Raw genomic sequence first — 21,271 nt, forward strand, 5'->3', positions numbered from 1 at the left:
ATGAGATTAGGAAAGATGTCGTGACAGGGTGGCTGCAGCTGGCACAGGGCCGGTTTAATTTGAGGTAACTGAAGGTCAGACACCTCTGCTATGACTACAGTGGTGGTTGGGAGGGCGAGCCAGTGCAATATGTATTTTGCTTGCCACAGCAGATGTGTCATCCTGTATGTCATTTTTTCGTGACTGTGGCTGTACCATGGTGCAGGTGGCACTGGAGCGTGGTGAGAAGTTAGAGCCCCACCATGACCCTATTCATGACCAGAGCTGGTATCTGGATCAAGAACTACGAGAGCGCCTCTACCGCGAGTATGCCGTTGAGGGCTATGCAATCGCCCAATGTCTCGGGGAGGCAGTTTTCATCCCCGCAGGTGCACCACACCAGGTGAATGCCCAGTCTTCTCATTTGCTTCAATTTTGCTTCAGTATGTTGTCGCGTACACCAGTGATGTGATTTCTGTGCCAAACTGTGTCAAAAGGCAAAGCCTGCTACATGCTGCTACTTTACAACAAATTGGAGTAATCTGCACCAAGCCTGCACCAAAACTCCATACTTCCTTATGGACAAAATTGTCTCTCACTGCATGTTGTTTATACCTCTGCATTAGGCAGCACTAGTGAAAAGCACAATTTTTCTGAGAATCCTTCAGTCAGTCTTTAGTATGTATATGAGGGGGGGGGGGGGGGGGGAGGGAAGGGGCATCATGCACGCTGAGCGCGTTGTCACCCCACTTAATGAAAACAAAGCGGAATAGGCTTGCAGCATGCAGGGATTTACTCTGGTCATCTCGTGGCATGGAGGGCATGCAAAAATGCGCATGAGCATTTGCAAACGGCGTTGGTGTCCTTACTCGTCCGAAGTGGAGAAACTGCAAGTTACCGTGAAGTTCTCAGTGGTTGTCGATTTTAGGGTTCATTGCCCTACCAAAAAGTAGATATTTTTGGATGATTTTTTTCATCGACATCGAACTGTCTCCCTGCTGCTCGGTTCACGTCCTCCAATGCATATTCAGTGGCACGCCGCTTCAACTTTGCATCGTAGCTGCTTAGCCTTGCAGGCAGTGTCATTTTCAGTGCAAGCCATATGGATCCAATGCTGAAATCGGAATTTTAGAGAATATGACTGAACTGGATGTGTCGGCGGCGCTTTCAGTCCGCTTATTGTGAGATCATTGGATTCTAGCCATATGATAGGATTTTAAAAAATAATTTAGCATAGCGCAATCTGCATACCACTACCATGAACGACATCGGTGGTGAGCTATCTGCACATTGGGCAGATGGCCTTGATTAACACATACCTGTTGCTGCGCAGTTGGATTCTTGCGGAAGTGGATCACGGTAGCGGATTGCGCTGGGCTGATTTCAAATATGCATTTTTTTTATGTCAGTTCATTTTCAAGATAACATTCAATGGCCATTGTTTAAGGCCCAAACTCCAAAGTAATGACTTCATCAAAAATTAATTATAAGGCATGATTGATAGCCAAAAGAGTGAATTATGAAATGTTGAGAGCAGATTTTTACATATCAGTTATTAATCATTTCACAGCCTTCTGAACTTAAGTATTCAAAATGTGTGTACCTTCTAATGGTAAATTAATGAAAATAAATCTTTCAAGCTAAAATGAAAAAATTCGCTCCCAACATTTTACACAGCACACATTAGGCTTTCCATTGCAAAAAAAAGTTTCAGCTCTGTGTGACTTGGTTGCTGAGATATTGAGGCCGTAAGACTGCTAGTAGTTGACAGTATGCATTTTCAGACAACTACAATAAAAATTCTTTGGGAAAGTTTAGTATTTACAGGTGCAGTTACATGTTTACAATATGAAATGGCTTGTAGCCGCTAGGGATGTAGTCCTTCTGCTTGCCAGTGTCCAGGTGCCACTTCTTGAGGACTCCTAGAAATTTTCGGCAATAGAATGCTTTCGAGCACATTTTTCCTCTCGGCGCTCATCTTTCTCTGCCATTCATTTTGTGCTCCTTGCATTGGTACCGAGGCCTAGTTCCTTAATATTGCTACAGAGGTTCTTTTGCTGCCTGCATTGAACCGAATCACTGCTTCAGACACGGCAGCTTTAACAGTAAACAGTGATGCGTGGCGCTCCTTAGGTGCCAAGGCACATATCAAGGAGAGTAGACTTATTACTTTTTTGGGTTTTACCCCTATGGCACCACTCAAACAGCCGCTCATGCACAGGAAGCAGCGCTTTATAGAAACATGCGGCGGAATATTGTATCGTTCTTTGGAGGAGATTCCCCTTGGGCTGCTACTGCATTTCGCCGGCACCAAGAGTCTGGTCCTGATGCGCAGAGGCCGTGATTTGATACCTCCTCGGTTGAGGTAATGTAATGGTAGATGGCCATCACAGGCTTCTGGGTTGTCTCCCCATCCTTATATGGTATTTTAATGCCCAGGCATAATAGGAGCCTTATTTTGTTATGAGACTGCCTGTTAGCTTGCTCTAGCCTCCAAGGTTCTCAATATCTTTGTGCTTACACAACAGAGTCTGCAGGGCTGTTGCCATTCGTTTTCATACATGATTTATAGTCTTCCTTTGAAACTTTGATATATCCGTAAACATCTACCTTTTGCATAGCTACAAAAGCCCGACTATAACCATTAGAAAGCATTGTGGTATAGCTAAGGCCGTACTTCTTCAATGACCTTTCAAAGAGAATAAGGGCTGCCTCAAGCTTCATCTCTGGAGCCTTTTTTTTGGGGAATTTTTTGGCATAGGTGTGTAGTCCTCGAGGACTGGTAAGATGGGTCACCTTCTTTCAGGCCTTGCTTGCAGCCGGCACAGAAATTGCACAATACAACGTAGTCCACCACAAGACCGGTAAGCAGTTCTGACGACGATGCCCACACCTATGTGGGATGTGTCGCTGCGTGTCATCCAAGTGCCGCCATATGATACTGCAATGTTGCCAGCGTTCCCAAGGTTCAGTTCATTATAAAGTTCTCGAACTGACCGCACACACTTTTGCGTGACTTCCTCGGCTGCACAAACTGCTGCAGGCGTCAACTTATTCTTCCCGTCTTGTCAACTTTTAGTGTGAATACTGTGGTGGGAATTGTTCAGCAATGAGAGAATGTCATTCAGAGCTAATGTTGGGTCCCAGTGCTCTGCAGGCAGCAAGCACATTCACCACGAAAGGATTAACTTTCTGATCGCCGCATACCCGTGGCAAACTCCATGCAGATGATGTGTCCTAGTCATTTGCAGGCTGAAGAAAAAGTTTAACGGTGAGCCCCTATTCTCACTCACCTTTACAAAGCTAACGTCATCGCCGCTGCCGCACGTTTTACATTTCTTAAGTTAAGCTGTTGAGCGATTCTAAGCAAACGATTGTGAAACTTTATTCGTTGAGCCGACAGTCCGCCTCGTTGTCGACACGTAAACAATCAGACTTCTGCCTCGTTGCCAGAGTTGATAAGAGTTCTTGAAGTTTTTCTTTAGTTTTCATCTCTTGGAACACATTGGATGGCTCTAGCATCACTGTATCGCGGCTAATGCAAGTGCTGCCGCTAGTACTTTCCTGTGCTGCAGAGCTTGCAAGGCCTACCTGAGCAGCCTTTCCGACTTGATCGTTTGGCTCAGGAGTTTAGACCTTGGCACGCACAGTTGGAGCAGGGCATCTGTTGAAGTTAGCGACCAGCGACTTCTTTTTTTTCTTGTCGAATTGATGCCTTGTATGCACATTGCGCGCTGAGCCAGGCATCGTGCATTTCTCGCGCGGCATGGTCCGACACAAAAGCGTCTCGTCTTCCCGGAGCTCGGGAGCGCCTCGCAGACGCTGCTTGCCAGCTCCACCAATCGGATGACGACCTGCTGTCACGTGCACCACGGCAGCCAATAGGATTTTAAATACCGCCTTTTTTTTGCTTTTTTCTCTGCAACGAACTGGCGAAAGGAAGCAGCAGAGGTGGGAAATCGAGGACGAAAGGTGGCTTTTTCAAATGAAATCAGGATGGCTATGGTGCCGCGCATCAAACGGGAGCTACACATTACAGAATTCTGCTGTCTCGGCGCTGATTTTAGCTCAGATCCGGGCGACATGGATTATACAAATTGGTGTTATGACTAAAATACTGGTCTTAGAGATGAGAAATTCAGCAGATAGGTATTTAGATAGGTGATAGATAGGTCTGATGCAGATAGGTGATAGATAGCTGCTGATTTCGAAAATAACATTTTCTAAAAACTGATTTTTTTTTGCGGATTTTCGGCCCAAGAGAGCAGTGTCCCCCTTAAGTGAATATTTTGCATTTCTTTGTGTTGCAGGTGCGAAACTTGCATAGCTGCATAAAGGTGGCTGAAGACTTTGTCTCTCCAGAAAACATTGCTCACTGCTTCAGCTTGACCAATGAATTCCGTCAGCTGTCCGACACCCACACAAACCACGAGGACAAGCTTCAGGTGAGTTACTATGTTTGTTTCCTGCTTCCAAATGTTTATGTTTATGACGGTTTAACGTCCCGAAGGGACTCAGGTTATGAGGGACACCGTAGTGAAGGGCTCCGGAAATTTCGACCACCTGGGGTTCTTTAACATGCACTGACATCGCACAGTACACAGGCCTCTAGAATTTTGCCTCCATCGAAATTCGACCGCCGCGGCCGGGATCGAACCCACGTCTTTCGGGCCAGCAGCCGAGCGCCATAACCACTCAGGCACCACGGAGGCCCTACTTCCAAATCATCCACACACATGTTGAGGAATGGAATAACTGAAACCATTTGGTTAATGGTCATCAACAGACATGTTTCAATGGAGGTGAAGTGCAAAAATGCCCTTGTGCTAACCCTGTAGGGCTGAAGCAGTGTTGTGGACTATGAGACTGTGGCATACCTCATAATCCACAACACTGCTTTGTCTGTGAAAATTCATTAGCCGTTCCTCAGGTCGCACTTTCCTGCAGTGTGGAAAACTTAAGTTGCAGATTCCTAATTGCTACAGGTTGTTTTGGGTACATGTATGTGTCGGGAATGAACTGAGTTATGAACGTAAGCATATGCCTAATACGTAGTTAAGCGCACTCGCTTAGGGCAGCAATTGGTTGCCACAAAGTCTTAAACTGCTGATACATCAGTTTTGTACAGCATAGATGAATGCTGTTAGTGCACCTTAGGGACCGGGATGCCAGCCCTGTCAAGGAAACACCCAAACCTGTTCGCTAGGTTTGTAGAAGCAGGCATACTTGTTTAGTTACATTCAACGACTATAAACTCTAGAATGTCCGGAAAATCTGTTGTCGACTGTAGTTTACAAGCTTTATACTGACTTGCCCAGAAGCTTGGTTAGAACTGACTGCTTTCATTTTCACTGTGTTCATGACGCCTAATTTTTGCTTTGCATTGCTTGCAGGCCCACAAGTAGTACTTTTTATTTTGTGCTGGACCTTGTGAATAATAGAGCTCAAGTTATGAAGGCTAAACTACACCTTAATTTTAGAACAGAATAAAAGGGCGGAGAAGGTAGAAGGGGAGAGAAGCGTTGCTTTCATTTGTAGAAATTAGGCGCAAGTGAACATGGAAGAGCATTGGCAGATTTGATGCCAAGAAACAAATGAAGCATGCCACTGAACAGCTATCGGTGCTTTTTCTGCATACATGGTGTGTAGAAAGGGCCAATTGTTACGGTTATGGTGATTATGCGATTAGGCAATTATGGTTCAAAATAGAACTAGACTTCAGAGCAAGCATATATGTTCAAAAATAAGGTCGTGCTTTGGAGGTGGCTTGCTTCAATACGGGAATTTTTTTCAAGTGGGTTTTACCAAGGTGTAACTATGCTTATTGTCTAAGACCCTTTTGAGAAAATACATGAGATCGAAACCACTATACTGAAAGCACTACACCCCAGAAAGACTGTGAAACCTCCGATAAGAAACCATGCGTATTATAACAAGGGCCACAACACAAAAGTAAACAGCTGCCACGGTGGCTCAGTGGTTATGGCGCTCGGCTGCTGACCCGAAAGACACGGTTTTGATCCTGGCTGCGGTGGTTGAATTTTGATGGAGGCAAAATTTTAGAGGCTCGTGTACTGTGCGACGTTGGTGCACGTTAACCTCAGGCAGTTCCGGAACTCTTCATTATGGCGTCCCTGATATCCAAAGTCTCTTCGGGACGTTAAACACCCATAAACCAAACAAAAGCAAACGTCATGATTGTGCTGGGTAGTGGGCCACTTTGGTATAAGCAGCAACAAGAAGAGTTGCTGTGTGTACTGAGCCGTTCAGTTCTTTTACCAAGGTTTGGGCATATGCAAATGGGATAAATGCGGCACGCTACCTTTGAACACAAGCAGCTCATTGCATGCAACACCGATTTGGACACGGTAGCAAGAGCCGCGGGCTGGCTTGGCAGGTGACCAAGACTGCACAAACGCTCATGCCAGCCTTGCCCGTACTACCTCGGATGGCGCGGCAGCCGGCGTTGCACTCGCCACTATGATTGTCGTCATATTTATGTCTGCCTATGCGCTCTGCATGTGAAAGCTGGGCGGCACCATATTACATACGCGCTCCGATGCGCAGTTTGGCATATGCTTCGCTCAACTACTCACGCCCGCAATTCAATTTTTCTGCAGGTTCATTTCTGAGTAGCAATGAAATTTCGTTATACTGAAGCTAAAAATAATGTGCTCTATGGACGCGAAGTTATGAAAATTGAAGTACTTCGTTATATTGAGAATTTCGTTTCATTGAAGTTCGTTATATGGACATTTAACTGTGTTATGTTTAGGCCATGAACCTTCACCTAAAAGGGGCACTGCGGCATTATTTCACTGCTGATTATTCTTGTTAAATCTTTCTTTACCATCGTAAAAATGGCTGCTTTTGATAGGTCTTAAACAGGATTTTTTCCTGCAAAATATGCGAGGGATAAAAAAATGTAAAATGCATGAAAATGATGGCAAGAAATCGTGCTTTCTGAAGATAGTTATTTTAGCACAAATACTTCATGCGAATAATGAAAAACAAGTGCCAAACATACAAAAGAAAGTTCAAAATTAAGAAAATTGTTGACAATATCTTTTTGGCGAAAGAATATTTTAGGTGGTGCAAAACATTTCAAGTTTGTGTAGGAACTAGCCATAAAAAGTTAAAAAATATAACTCACTCTTTTTGAGCTAGAAAATGTTATTTGACACACATAAAAAAAGTGTTTTGAGGATGTCACTTGGAGAAAAAGTTTTAGAAAGTATTATGTAGTACAGTAAAAGCTGGTTAACTCGGACTTCACGGGACCGGGAAAAAAGTTTTAATTATCCGATGTTTGAATTATCGAATGGCCTCGAAAAAACTGACAAGAACCATTTGCATTTGCTCGCTTAACGAACCCACTGGCATAATGAACCCGCCCACACCCTATTTTTGCCTGAGAATTTGAAAAAAAAGTGAGTTGTTAATGCTGTTAATGCTTAAGTTGTTAATGCTGTTGTTAATAAATCGACCTTTGAATGACCAGGGCATTTCTGTCAGTTCTCTGAACTACGAATTAATAATGACGCTTTACTAGCCATTGTGTTATTTTTGTTTCCAGTCTTGTCGTGTTATGGATTTCGTTTTGCATGACTACATTACAGGTTGGATACTGTTATGCTGTTCGATTAAGTAGTATACATTTCTGCGCACATCATGTTTTTTTATATGGTGCTCAGAAAGTCTAGTTTTGTTTATTTCAGTTGCAAAGGCCGTGCGCTATTATGAAAAAAAAAATATGAGCAACAATGTTTGCTTGTTTATCTTTTCTGAATTTATTTTTTGTGCTGATATGATATTCGTTATTGGACTCAATATTCGAAGTCATTTTTTCTTCATATTCGTATTCGAAAATTTCAGTATTTGCACACCCCTACAATTAAGCTACTATTTATTCAGTGACGACAAAGAGGACAAATTATTCTTTGTGACCCCTTTCTGAACCGAAATAGTTAATCTGTTTGAGCCTCTCGTGTTTCCTGACATCAACTGACGCGTAGTGGCTAAGCCTAGCAGCTTTGAAAATCCAGAAGCATTCTGAAAACCTCGCGCATTTAATTGCTAAAATTTTGTGCTGCGGGCCTCTTCAGACAAAGCAAAAGCTTCATGCGACTTTTGTTTGCCGTGAACATTAGGCACAGTGTAGCAGCAACGACGTGTTCGTGGTGAAACGAGAGGCCACTTCGGCAGGCATGGCTATGTTGTAGAAGCGGGCGGAAGTCAGACGCGGTGACGTCCTTACTGGTCCGCGCTGAAAGCCCACGTTGGTCGATTCCGGCCAGCGGCTGACCGCCGGGCAGACATATTTAGCCCGGCTTGGTCGTTGGTGAAAGGCCGCCCGGCGGCGCCGGTGGCTGGACGGCAGTTTTCCGCAAGAAAAACGCTCCATGTGGGTCGCTCTTTATCGTGCCATGGGCGATTAGGGCGGACGCAGTCTATTGCCACTCAATCATTGAAACGTGCCATACCAGCAAACGCCTTTTGCAGCCAATGGTGCTAAAAGCAGGTGTCATGATCGCGGCTGACCGCGTGCTTCCGTTGGCAACTGATGGTAGAAGGATGGACGACACTCACAAAGAAAAAAGTTTTTCGCATGTAATTTCTAGCGCCTGTCTGAAGTCGTAACCTTTCATGGGCGTTGGCTGGGACCGCGCTGATAGTACTTATCCATATTTCCGAATTAACAAGGCTCGAATTAACGAGTATTTTGTTGCGGGTTTTGGAGGCTGCGGAAATGAGTGTAGGCAGCCGTCACTGCAGCTGCCAACCCCTACCCTTCGGCGCCGCCGGCCGCCGCTCCGGTAATGTCGCCATTTAGGTTGTACCCACTCTTCCACGGTTTTTATCTTGTTCCATCTTCTGTCCCCGTTTAGGATGTGCGCAGCCTCTAACTATGCATAGCTGCTTTTTTTTGCGGGGAGGGGGCACGTGCTGTGTGCCAAGCTGCACAGACGCGGTGGCGCATAGTTCGAAGTATCCGCAGCGGAACTGCCTCGCTATTGAATTAACGGGCTTTTTTATACATAGATCTCTAGTTTAAGTTTAGTTCATGGGGGTTTAATGTCCCAAAGCGACTCAGGCTATAAGAAGCGCCGTAGCGAAGGGCTCCGGGAATTTCGACCACCTGGGTTCTTTAACGTGCACTGACATCGCACAGTACACAGGCCTCTAGAATTTCGCCTCCATCGAAATTCGACTGCCGCGGCCGGGATCGAACCCACGTCTTTCGGGCCAGCAGCCGAGCACCATAACCACTCAGCCACTGCGCCGGCTCCATAGATCTCTATGGAGCTTGGCCGGACCAAGTAGTTTAGTTCGAATTATGCGAAAATTCGAATTATCGAGGTTTGAATTAACAAGCTTTCACTGTAGTAGGCACTGCTGCTGGATGCATCGAACATATCTGCTGCTAATACAGCAGAATCGTGCGAAGTGGGATTTTTCGAGTGCGCTATCTCTGTGGCTGTTTGCCGTACTGCAAGCACATTTTCCTTGTAATCGTACGGGTATTGGTAGCTTTTTTTTATCACTTGAAAAGCTTACAGCACACCTTATTTTGGACACATTTCCAGAGCATAAGGAAAGTGAGGATATTAAATATTACGATTTCGGCGATCTCTTTGAGCGTCTCGTACGATGTATCCCGTACGCAAGGAAACTCACTGCTAACAACAGGTGCACCACATTCTTACTTTTGCGCAGCATAACTTTTTGTATTTTCTGGCACGAATGCCGAGTGCTAAAGAAGAGTTTAAAGTGCTGAGGCGTGGTTCCAGGCAGAGTCTTGCAATGCAATGCAGCAAGACGTGTCCGTGGTTGTACAGAGTGCCGCAAGCAGTTATCTCGCCTTTTAGCCCTAGCGGAACATGCCATGCGGGAAAATTCTTGCGCAAATGAAACAGTGCTTCTGCCCCCCGCCGAATTACTGGCTGCCAAGTTTGGGGCGCAGCCCTTACACGAGTATATAAAATATGCATACAAAAGATGAAAACCAAATGCTTAATTTTCGGCCGCTTTAATAGCTAGTGATGGAAGAGCATTTGAGTATTTTATGACGCACATTCCTGTCCATCCTAGGCAGCTCTTAGGAGAAAATGCAATTGTACATGCCAAATGTGGATGTTCCTAGAGGAAGGAAATATTTTAAGCAAATGTAAACTTGCAAGACTTGAATTTCAGAGGCATCTACTACAGTGTAGCATTGGGTGTCCTGGGTTGAAGTTGGAATGTAATCGGCACAAAATATGGATTGTCTGCTGTTTCCATTTTAAATCTCTTCATTTGAGCGGTACAGTGACTTCTGTGTAATGCCATGAATAGTCTATGCTTGCTGTGAATGGCAGCAGCCTTAATGAGAGCAGTGGAAGAGGAAACAGCTGAAGAACATGCAAAAATGCCAATGCATCCATACCATGTGCTGGCCACTCACAATAACTGAGGCATCAACTTCTGTTACGTGCAAGCAGCTTTGTGAATTCACCTGGGATTTATGACATCAAAAGCAGTCGCTGCATGCCTTTAGTGAGTAGCAGTGACAATATTGTTTGCTAAATTTGATATCATATGAGGTAGGCAATGATAAAATCACTACTGGTTTCATGGCAGGAATGCCATTCTCACGATTCATGAGCTACAGCTTCTAGCTTGCCAGAAGTGACTAGAGCAAAAAAAAGCATTGAACTGCTTGATTAAAAAAGCATTGTGGGCCTCCTTTGATCAATCTCGTTATTCAGTACAGTACTCCTTACTCCCCAAGGTGCTGTGATGACATTTCGTTATTGTAATGTGTTGTCTTTGCAGATTAAAAATGTGATCTACCACGCTGTGAAAGATGCCTTGGGGATTCTACAGGCAAACTCTGCTTCAAACCCTAACAAGAAATGAGCTGTGTGTGCCATAGGCAGAGGAACCCCCAAGATTTGTTAGAGACCCCCTAAGTGATCTTTGGCCTTCGCTGCCTTGGACGCATCTGGCAGGTCTCGGCTTGCCCACCGATTGTACTTTGCACTGTCTCTCTTGTCCCGGCAGGTCAGGTAGCCTGTCACCAACTGTGTTTGCACCTGTCTTTCTTGTCTTGAGATGGTGGTTTTGTGCATTTTTCTTCTGTCTCGTACATCTGGCAGTGAGTTATTTGGATATGTGTTCTCTCCTGTAATATAAGCCATATTTTAGTTCTTGCTAGTACACTTCCCTTCTTGTTACTTGACCAGGGGCCAGCTGTACTTGGTATTTTGTAAACTGAATCGAATCAAACTTGAGTGTGTGCAACAGCTGTTATTTATGTTGTAGGTGCACCTCTGCCCCTTTTCTATTTGGTTCTGTATTTTGGAGTTACATGCTTTGAAAATTACAATAAACAATGTAAAATGTTTCTGCACTGTTGCCATGTAAAGTAATAGTGTTGTACTTATGCATAAATATATATATGACATAGTAGTTGTGAGTAGTGAGCTTCAATTTGCTGTAGTTCCTTTTTGTCCCTTTGTTTATTTTGTTTTCATTGTTTTTCACAATCACCATCTCATCAGTATAGTCAACTGTGTCAAATTCCATTGATTGACATTATCTTACAACTCACAGTAGCACTGAGTTTGTACTTGTACATGTTTCCTAGCAATATTTTTATATTGAAAATGTCATTGACTGTAAAATGCCAGTCTATTTAAAATTCACTGTTTTTATCTGAAAGTGTATGGCTGATGTTAATGGTTCTTATTAAAGTGTTCATTTCAAAGCCTTCTTTTGGCATTGTGGAGTGTGTTTTAGGCCAGGCATCAGACTCCGCATGGCCCCTCTAATGCTTTGCCTCCAGAAGCAGCAAGTTTGGCAATACAGTTGATCGACTTGAGAATGTTGACAGTGCCCTGTACTGGTTCAGTTCAGTCTTCAGGCTGCGAATAGCCTTGGACATGCCGTGATCGTAGTCCTGGTTCCGAAGGAAAATCTCCATTTCATACAGGAATTGCAAGGTCTCTTGCACGTTTGTCTCTGGCAGAAATGTTGACCAGCTATTCCTTTGGATAAAAAGACAACTTGTGGGCTACAGGGTGTGACTGTAGCCCATGTGCATGAAAACTGCTTTGTCTTTTATTAGAAGGTGTGCCTTGACTGCGTACTAGAAGCTGACGCACACAGCAAATGGAGGAGCCCTCGCTTCAGTAGCAGTCAAGCATGAAGGTCTGCGCACATTTACCTCGCTATAGATTGTTTTCAAAGGTGTGCCGCAAACAGAACACAGGTGCAGTGATCGAGGAAGTTGCTGAGCGAACAAGAACTGCTGCTATAACATGTCTTCTCCAAATCTATTGTGCCCTTTTCCTCCTCTAGCTTTACTACCTCTCTCTCTCACAAATATCCACTTTCTGAAAATTGATCGCCCTTCGCGCACATGGATGGATGGCAAGACTCCCCTTAGAAACATCACAGCAAAGACATTTTCCTTGGGCTGTCGGTGACTCCATCCTTGCGCCAAACTACTGCCAACTCGCTGCCCTAGAATTAGCAGCGCCGCGCGCTGGCTGCACCCCAATCAACGTGTTCAAACACCCTGTGGCAAGGAGCCCTCGCTTAACGAGTGAGGCTGGGCCAGGAAGCCAACGGCAAATGCCTCTCGAAAGAGGCCCTTCAGCCAATTGCATCGACCAGTTGTCGTGCGGTCGTGGGTAATTGGCCACTGCACCTGCCAGCCCCCTGCAATGTTGTGCGAGCAAGTCTCCTTTGAGAGATATCGGCTGCTGTGTTTGAGAATTGTACAAAAATTTGTTATAGTATGCTGTGCCACCAAAAAGGGCGCGTTAAGACTGGCAGTGCGCACCGTGCTCTGAATGCTTCCATGCGCACTGTTACCATTGTTATGCTCCGAAAATGCGTCTCGCGAGCACTATGTGCTTGGCTATTGTTACTAGAACAGCATCAGCTTCACAGCTCCCCATAATGGCTAGTGTCAGAAGGTGGCCGCTGTGTGGTGGTCACGAAAACTAAAGGCGTTGAGTCTTGCTTCCCGTCAAGCGGTATCGTCTGCTACAGCCATGGCAAAATACACGGTGTAGCATTCGCGGTGCTGGTCGCACTCTCCGTTGTAATCTAGAGATAAGATTGCCCCGCTTGCCACGATATATTCATTTCTTTTGCCACTCCCTGATTGGCTGCTTAGCGCTCAAAGAGCGCGTCGCCGAACGAATAAAGGTCATTGTCTTCCTGGCGCTGCGTGGGTCGTCTGTTCCTTGGGCCGGTCGTCCTGCCGCCCTCGGCGTCTAGCCGTCGAATACGTAACAACGGATGAGACGTGGAATAGCCATAGTGTCTGGGCGTTTTGTAGTTCTAGAGCGCAGCAGAAAGCTGCTGTGGCCGTATGGGAGCTTTATTTCAATCTGTGTATATTTAAGGTGTAGCTGATTGGGTTCAACCCTGAAGCACTACGTATTCTCTCATAGCCCAAGTCGCTTTGGCACGGAGGAGCTTACTGAGCCCTTGCACACCTCGGTTCCTGTACACCGCCTGATAATGTGTGCTGTGACCACCGGGCTGTGACAGCTGCAGTTTGGTTAAGCGGAACGTCTGCATGAGAGAACTCCAGTGATAGTAGTTTACAAGCGTGTGCTCACTGTGTGCACGTGGCACATATAGCTCTTCATGCTTCTTGCAAAACGTTGTTACTGCATATCGCTGATACACTATCTGTCGCAAAAGCTCCCAGGGCAATGAGCTCATGGCAAGAGTGATGCGTTGCACCTATGTTGCTGATATCACTTCGGTAATTAGTTTGTACAAACAAGCGAGCATTAGTGGAACTACTCCTCTGCACTTCCAGTCACAAAATAAGCTGGTGGCCGTGTGTTGCATGTTCTCGGAAGGCCACTATCTTCGGTGACATCTTCCCTTTGGGGAGTGCCCCCGTAGAATGTTGCGCGTGCCTGACTGGTGCTTTCTCCAGCGTACTTTGCGACTGATTCCTGCTGAGCTATATCTGCTGCTTCTATACCAACCTTTGCAACCATTCTGGCGCATGACTCGGATCTCACCTATGCATCTGATATTAACATTTGTTCAGTGAGGGAAGAAGAGGAAGCCGCGATTGCTGTAGCGGCAGTCGCTAGCTCCCAGGTGTATACTGCGTTCTTCACGCTGCTCATGCGTTAAAACCTTTTAATATGTACTTGTTCCTTTGCTGTGTCAATCCCGGTTGGTGATCACAGGAACTGAAACTGTTACTTCAACAATAAAACCCCCATGCAGTTTTGATTGTCCCGTGCCTCTCGGTAGTTTGTGAGCGAAAATAACCTTTTGACTGGTACCAATAATCGTCTGCGCCGAGATCGAGGAACCAAAAGCCACCTACGCCAGGTTTTCGCCAAAGGACAGTGGTGGCGCAATCTATTGTTTGCAGAGGAAAGCGCGACAAAGCTGCAGGCACCCAGGCGGGCGTTGGTAGGTGCGCCGCGGTTCCTTAGATGGCGCCACCGGTGCCCTTAGGCGCAAATTTGGCGTTGGTGGCTTTCGGTTCCTCGATCTCGGAGCAGACAAAGTTACGTGTTTGCATCATGCAGGGCTGAACCACGTAAGTGCCGTTGTCATTCGTACGCGACAAAAAAATTTCCGAAATGCGCATGCTCTGTGCGCAGTTTTCACTGCAAGCTAATGGTTGAGGCGGGGAAATTTTTAAAAGCCCGCCGCGGTGGCTCAATGGTTCGGGCGATCTGCTACCGTGCCAGAGTTCCAGGGTTCGAACCCGGCCGCCGCGGCCGCATTTCGATGGAGGCGAAACGCAAAAGGCGCCCGTGTGCTGTGCGATGTCAGTGCGCGTTAAAGTTCCCCAGGTGGTCGAAATTATTCCGGAGCCCTCCACTACGGCACCTCATTGGCTCACTCTCACCTTCCTTCTTTTACGGCGTGTTTTGGCAGGGTGTCCACCGAAATGTGCGAAATTACTGCGCCATTTCCTTTCCTCAAAAACAATATTTTTAACTATAAAGATTCACCGTACTGTCTATAGCGCGATGTTATCACAGGAAGCCTGTAGTATTTTTAGCTGCTTGTACAGGCAGCTCCATTATGAAAGGAACCGCATGGTATGCACTAAACCAAAGATTACTCCATTTAGTTCGCTTGAAAGGCGCACTTTTGTTCTAAACAGTTTTCCCGCAAATGTATAAGGCCGCGAGGTGTCCTCAACCTCAATGCAGAAATGACAACAGAATTATGAATGGAGCACGAACTCTAGATCTGTACCGTTTCATATCAGACCCGCACAGCTTTTCACGCTGATGCTTTTGTTGTTGTTGTTAATGTTGCCTGAAATATGATGGCACATACCCATGGTGGGGAATTGGCCAGGGTTTGGTGCAGATCCAAACAGGGAAAGTCTAATCCAGGTTTAAATTATCTCGAGCGGCTCATAAATTGAGATGATTGTGAGTGAAAAAGGAAATCACGAATTTTGAGAGAGCTTGAGGAAATCGGAATGGAAATCCAGGAAACAAAGCGGTGCGAGTAGAATAACTAAATTTGAAGAATTAATGAGAAAGAAAATTTTGAGAGGGAAGAAAAGGTATCGAGAAATTAACACAAAAATCTCCCGGTTTCAATGATATACTTGTGGAGTAGCTGACACACCTGCCAATTGGCATGCCCTTTGACGGCTGCACCGAAGGAGAGGCGGACGGGAAGAGTAAACGGCAGTCATAATTGAGCGAGAGGATTTACCAAAAACTGAATTCTTTGCCGTGCAAACCGCCGGCAGTAGAGGATGAATGATCTATCGATTCAACGTCCCCGCATGATGCACATAGATGCGACGGCGTGAACCCAGAACGGCATAAATATAGATTAAGGCGAGGAATCCTACAGCGCAGCAGCACCATGGAAAACTCACATTGTCTTGATGCGCAGTAACGTATGTTCCATGGGAATTTCAAATGTTCGAAATCCACTGTACCAAGGATGGGCTCATGGCTCAGGTAATGGCGAATTTCGTAACGTTCATAACGGGACGTGGTCAGAAAGGTGAGGTTTGGACCGCCATGGGCAACAGGGCCATTGCATGGCTGATTTCGCTAAGAAATTGGCCATCAAATTTGAAGTAATGCCACAGTGCTCTGGGATCCACTGAAAGCGCACATCTTAGACATGACGTGGCACAAAGTACATTAGGGATCGGTACAGGAGAGTAGTTTGCGAGCTTTCTAGTGCAGCCAAGACTGAGCGGCAGTCCGAGAGAATGATGACTTGAAAAATAATGCTGGAAACGTTTTGAAGGGCCAAACCAATAGCGATAAATTCAGCAGTGAAAATTGGTGTATAATCAGGGACCTGAATAGAATAATGCCAATCTAGTGTGCGTGAATAAACACCTACTGCTGCCTTTTCGCCTTGTTGAGAGGCATCTGTGAAAATTGCAGCATGGCTCGGATACTGCAACAGATATTCCTCCAGGAGACCGTTTAGCACGTTGGCAGATGAGTGCTTCGCGTAAAGCGGCAGCATATGGTCGAAGCAAACAGCTGGTGCAGCCTGCAAACCGCTGACGCATTGCACAGACCTAAGCGAGACTGCAGTCCTAGACAAAAGGTGCTCGGTAAACACAAATTGAGGCAGTTTGTAAATCGGACAATGTTTATCTAGAAAGAAAGCTGGGTTCGTCAAAAAAACTGGAGACGCCACTCCAGGCATCGGCTCAAGTCCCCGTAAGAAGGTGCGCACTGTGAGAAGCTGGAAGCGAGAGTTCAAGTCCCGTATGCGAGCTTCCAGAAAGAGGACACAATTCGCCACTGATTTTGGTAATCCCAGGCATAGCCGTAGAGCGCGCCTCTCCAAAAGAACCAGCGGTTGACTTTTAATCTAGGGCAACCGGAGAACAGAACGCTACCTAACTCCAAAATTGGTCTTACGTAAGTCTTATAAAGAAATAATAGAGTGTCTCTGCGCATACCAAATTTCCTATTGCTGATTCTTATAAGGTGACCGAGAGCTCGCTCAGCATTTAAGACCATACTTCTGATATGAGGTCGCCAGTCTAGATGAGGGTCGTAAATTACACCTAGGCACTTTAAGGACTCAACTTGCGGGATTTGGGCGCCACAATACTGTAGACTTATATATAGAGGGGACGCTGGAGGAAAAATGAGACCGGAAGATTTGCTCCCGTTGAGAATGAAATGTAACTTGCCCAGCCATACTTCCAGTGCATTGAGGTAGGCCTGCAAAAGTTGGTAATTTGAGTTAATGTCTCTAGCTGAAGCAAAAAACGCGATGTCGACCGCATACACATACATTTTGACGTCACCCTGAATTGGTATGTCCCGCATAAGTATATTAAAAAGTAAAGGAGACAGTACCGAACCCCGAGGCACAGTCCTAGTCTGTGAAAAAGTCTCGGAAGTAAAGGAACAGTACGAACAGAAGAAACGCTAATTTCGTCAAGCTTGTTCAATAGTTTTGAATGCTATACGCTGTCATATGCTTTAGCAATATCCAAAGCGACTAAGGCCGTGGCCTCTTTCTTCTCCATTGCAATCTTAATTCTGCTTTCCAAATCTAAATGTGGGGTCTAAGTCGAGCACCCCCGACGCAACCCTATCTGAGAAGCACTGAAGGCTTGTATAGCAAGAACGTGATCTGTAAGACGGCTGTGAACAATGCGTTCAATAAGTTTAACTAAATTAGACAAGAGGGAAATTGGCCGAATGTTATCAATTACAAAACCCTTTTTTGGATCTCTGAGAAGTAAGATTTTTTGCAATTTTATATTCAAGAGGGAGCCAAGCTCTCTCCAGGGACACATTAACCATATGCAATACATCCGAGATAAATTCTTCCACAAGAGACTTCAACATACCGATAGAGATCCCGTCGCATCCGGGTGCTGCAGGTTTGAGGCCAGTAACAATGGAAAATAATTCAGAGATGTAACCGCAGTGAAGTCTGCGCACGGAGGGGGTTGTACGAATGGAACCACCAACCGCGCTTGAAAGCGCAGAGCAAGGCCTTGTGCTATCTGGTCAAGTTGATTTTTTGCATCATCTGGTGTTAACACCACTGACTGTGTAACATGAGAGGTCGTGTTTTAGGTGTGCGTTCCATGAATCGGCACAAAGCTTTGCGGTTATTAGGGCTGGAGAGATAACTGTTCAAATTCTCAATGTACTCCTCCTTCGCTTTACCAATGGTCCTTTTAAATGTAGCCGCTAAAAATTTGTAATTTATCCGATTCCGCGGGCATTGGTTATGAGAGAGGGTTTTCCAGACAGCTTTTCTAAGTCGATATGCTCTTTCACAGTCATCATTCCACCACAGGGAGGGCTGTTTGTTCTTGACCGTAGACTGCACCATGAACACGGAACGCTCAGATGCCCCCAACACAGAACCGAGAACTTGGTTAGCGCGATCAAAGTTATCATATGATGCAATGGAGGAGAAAGAGGATTGCACAAGTTTTTTGAAAAGTGTGTGGTTTACTAATTTTTGTGGAGACGCAGTCGCCCTTAGGGGAGAAACTGCTATTGTGAAAAATATCGGAAAGTGGTCACTGGAAGTGCCACAGTCCACTGTAGACCACGAAGAAACCTGCGTCCCGTTCACAGCCAATGTTAAGTCAATGACAGACCGAGAGTCGGAACGCAAGAAAGTAACTCCTGGACTGTTACAGCAACGCACGTTCCTTGTCGACATCCATGACCATAAAAGCTGGCCACATGCATCAGTACGAAAACCCCAAATTACGTTATGGGAATTGAAATCGCCAGCAATTACCACTCTATTGTTAGACCTCGAAAGAACCTTGAAATGATCTGTGTTGTGGACACCTGAAGGAAAGTAAACATTAGCAACGGTAAGGGGAGCACACTGTGGAATTGCGATATCAACAGCCAACAGTCCGCAGTCAGATGTTTGAATTGCGATCGGCTCGGAATACCCGGAAATTTTTGAGAGAGAATGACCTAATAGAAGTAAGCCAAGTTTCCTTAAGTAAAATTATGTCTGGGTCTAATTGTGAGGCAAGGTGCTGTAAATCGTGAAAAAATGATACCACTGAACGGCAATTCCACTGTAGTATTTTTAACCCCGCCATTGTTACTGTAAAAGCAGAGAGGCTGTGACAGCCTCCTGTAACAAATCAGATTTATGAAGTCGAGAGTTCGACGAAAACTCGTCTGGTCGGGGACAAACATGTTGACGAAGAAGGAGCGCCGACCAAAAAGATTTTTTTTTCAATGTGAACAAGGCTCCCGTACGGGAGCCGAAACGTCTGTTTTTGTTTTTTGTTTTCTTTGGTCGGCGCTCCTTCTTCTTCGTCAAAATCAGATTTATGTGGAATTCTGGGGAAACTTTTTTTGTTTTTGTTGCTTGGGAGGGCAGGCTTCGAAGGAGAGGAAGCAGCACGACGCTTCTGGGAAGTATTCCCCATCTCGACGTCTGTAGTGCAAGCAGTAGAAATGCTGGTATCCCCGGTACCATGTACAGGCACAGACGAGGACTGAGCAGGAATAGGAGCCAGAAGAGAGACACCAGAGAGGCTATGAGAAGGACTGGTTGACAGAACAGGAAGGCCAACAGTGAATGAGCAACCTGACTCTCAATAACTAGGGACAGAGCTTCAGTGAATGTAGTCAGCATACGGTCCACAACACTTGCAAGCGCCTTCTCGACAGCTGACACCACCGACTTTGTCAGCAACGCTTCTACCTCAGAACCAGATGATCTTGCCATGCCCGCATAAGAATGCTTCTTTCGGTCTAGTTGTGCATAAGCATCAGCTCTAGAACACCTTCTCTGCTGAATGATTTCCAGAACATTCTGCTTTTCTGAACGTTTGGGACAGCCAGCATCATCAGCCGGATGAATGCCGCCACATAGCTTTCCAGTTTGGTTTTGTTGCAGGAAAATCAACAGAAACAGCGTTATTAACCATGAAGAAATTATGTTAGAGTCATTTGAAGAAAAAGAACTAACTCTCGGGGTTTTCGTGGATTTTTCCAAAGCATTCGACTCCATAAATCACAAAATAATATTCATTAAACTTGAGCACTATGGGTTTCGTGGCACATTCCTTCAGCTTTTAATAACATATTTAGAGCACCGCCAGCAACGGTTGTAATAAACAATTCTTCATCGCACTTAAGATCCATTCATTCCGGCGTGCAGCAAGGCAGTATTCTTGGACCTACACTGTTTAACATCTATATTAATTGACATTGTGAACATTGACAACAGCTTAAATGTATAATGTACGCAGATGACGTCAGTATAATGACGACATTAAACGCTAATGAAACTCTGCGCAAATTGGTCGAATGGAGTGCTGAATCTTTACTGAAAATTAACGCTATACCAAAACTAAAGCTGTACTTTTTAGAGCTAAGAACAAACCACTAGAACATTTACCTACACTAACGCTAGGTTCTCAAAGCATTGAAATAGCGGCGTCAGTAAAGTGTCTAGGTGTGACACTGCAGTGCAATTTTTCCTGGGACATACACATTGACAATCTGGCTAAAAAACTTGCAAAATGCGTAGGCATGTTATACAAAGTACGCTTTTTACTACCTCTGAGTGTTAGACTTCTAGTTTATAATGCACTATTTTTATCTAACCTTTCATATTGCCATCTAGTGTGGGGTACAACAACATGGTCGAATACATATAGGTGCAGAAAATACAGAAAAAGGTCATTCGTATCATTGCAAATGCCCTGTTTACTGCTCACACCCAACCTCTTTTCGCATCAATAAAAGTAACTCCAATTAATGACCTATATAATTTATTGCTAAGTAAACGATAATGATACGTGGCGGCTAGAAGCAGCAGTAGAAAGAGCAGAGGTAACCTGCTACGCAAGGAACCGATGACTTGGAGTAGACTCTCAGCACACAAGCGCGCACCTCAGCGTCGTCTTCGTTACCAACCACTTCGTCGTCCTCCCAGCGTCCGTAGCAATATGAAAGAAAACGAAAAAATCATGACGCATTCTTTCATGACGCAGCTAACTTACAGCCCAAAGCTAACTACTACACAACACGTAACAACGTCTGGTATGTGCCATCCTTTCGTACTAATCAAGGTCGTCAAATGCTCAGATAAATAATCCCAACATTTCTTAATCGGTGCAATGAGCCCAGAATCCTGATGGTACTGTTTTTTTCTTGCCGATAGTTTTCTTTCTTCCTTTTTATTTTCTTTTTGTTATTCATTTTGCATTCTTCAGTGTTCCTGAGCGCTTCGTGTTAATTCTGCCGACTTCAATTATTATTGCAAGAGGATGTTCATTAATTTTTTTATTGAA

The 21,271-nt window shown here is 45.1% G+C and overlaps 1 protein-coding gene across 6 annotated transcripts in view; it reads left to right on the top strand.

Annotated features, from left to right (window-relative positions):
* The window catches only part of LOC144104660 (lysine-specific demethylase 3A-like), a 54,659-nt gene extending 42,925 nt beyond the window's left edge, over positions 1-11,734 (top strand). For all 6 annotated transcript variants that reach the window (XM_077637799.1, XM_077637798.1, XM_077637801.1 and 3 more), the window contains 3 exons: positions 206-382; positions 4,290-4,424; positions 10,795-11,734. In XM_077637799.1, the coding sequence (XP_077493925.1) occupies positions 206-382; positions 4,290-4,424; positions 10,795-10,878 (396 nt within the window). In that variant the 3' untranslated portion in view covers positions 10,879-11,734. The remainder of the gene's footprint in view (positions 1-205; positions 383-4,289; positions 4,425-10,794) is intronic.
* The last annotated feature ends 9,537 nt before the right edge of the window (positions 11,735-21,271 follow it).

The sequence above is a fragment of the Amblyomma americanum genome, chromosome 9, assembly GCF_052857255.1.
Source record: "Amblyomma americanum isolate KBUSLIRL-KWMA chromosome 9, ASM5285725v1, whole genome shotgun sequence".
NCBI lineage: Eukaryota > Metazoa > Arthropoda > Arachnida > Ixodida > Ixodidae > Amblyomma > Amblyomma americanum.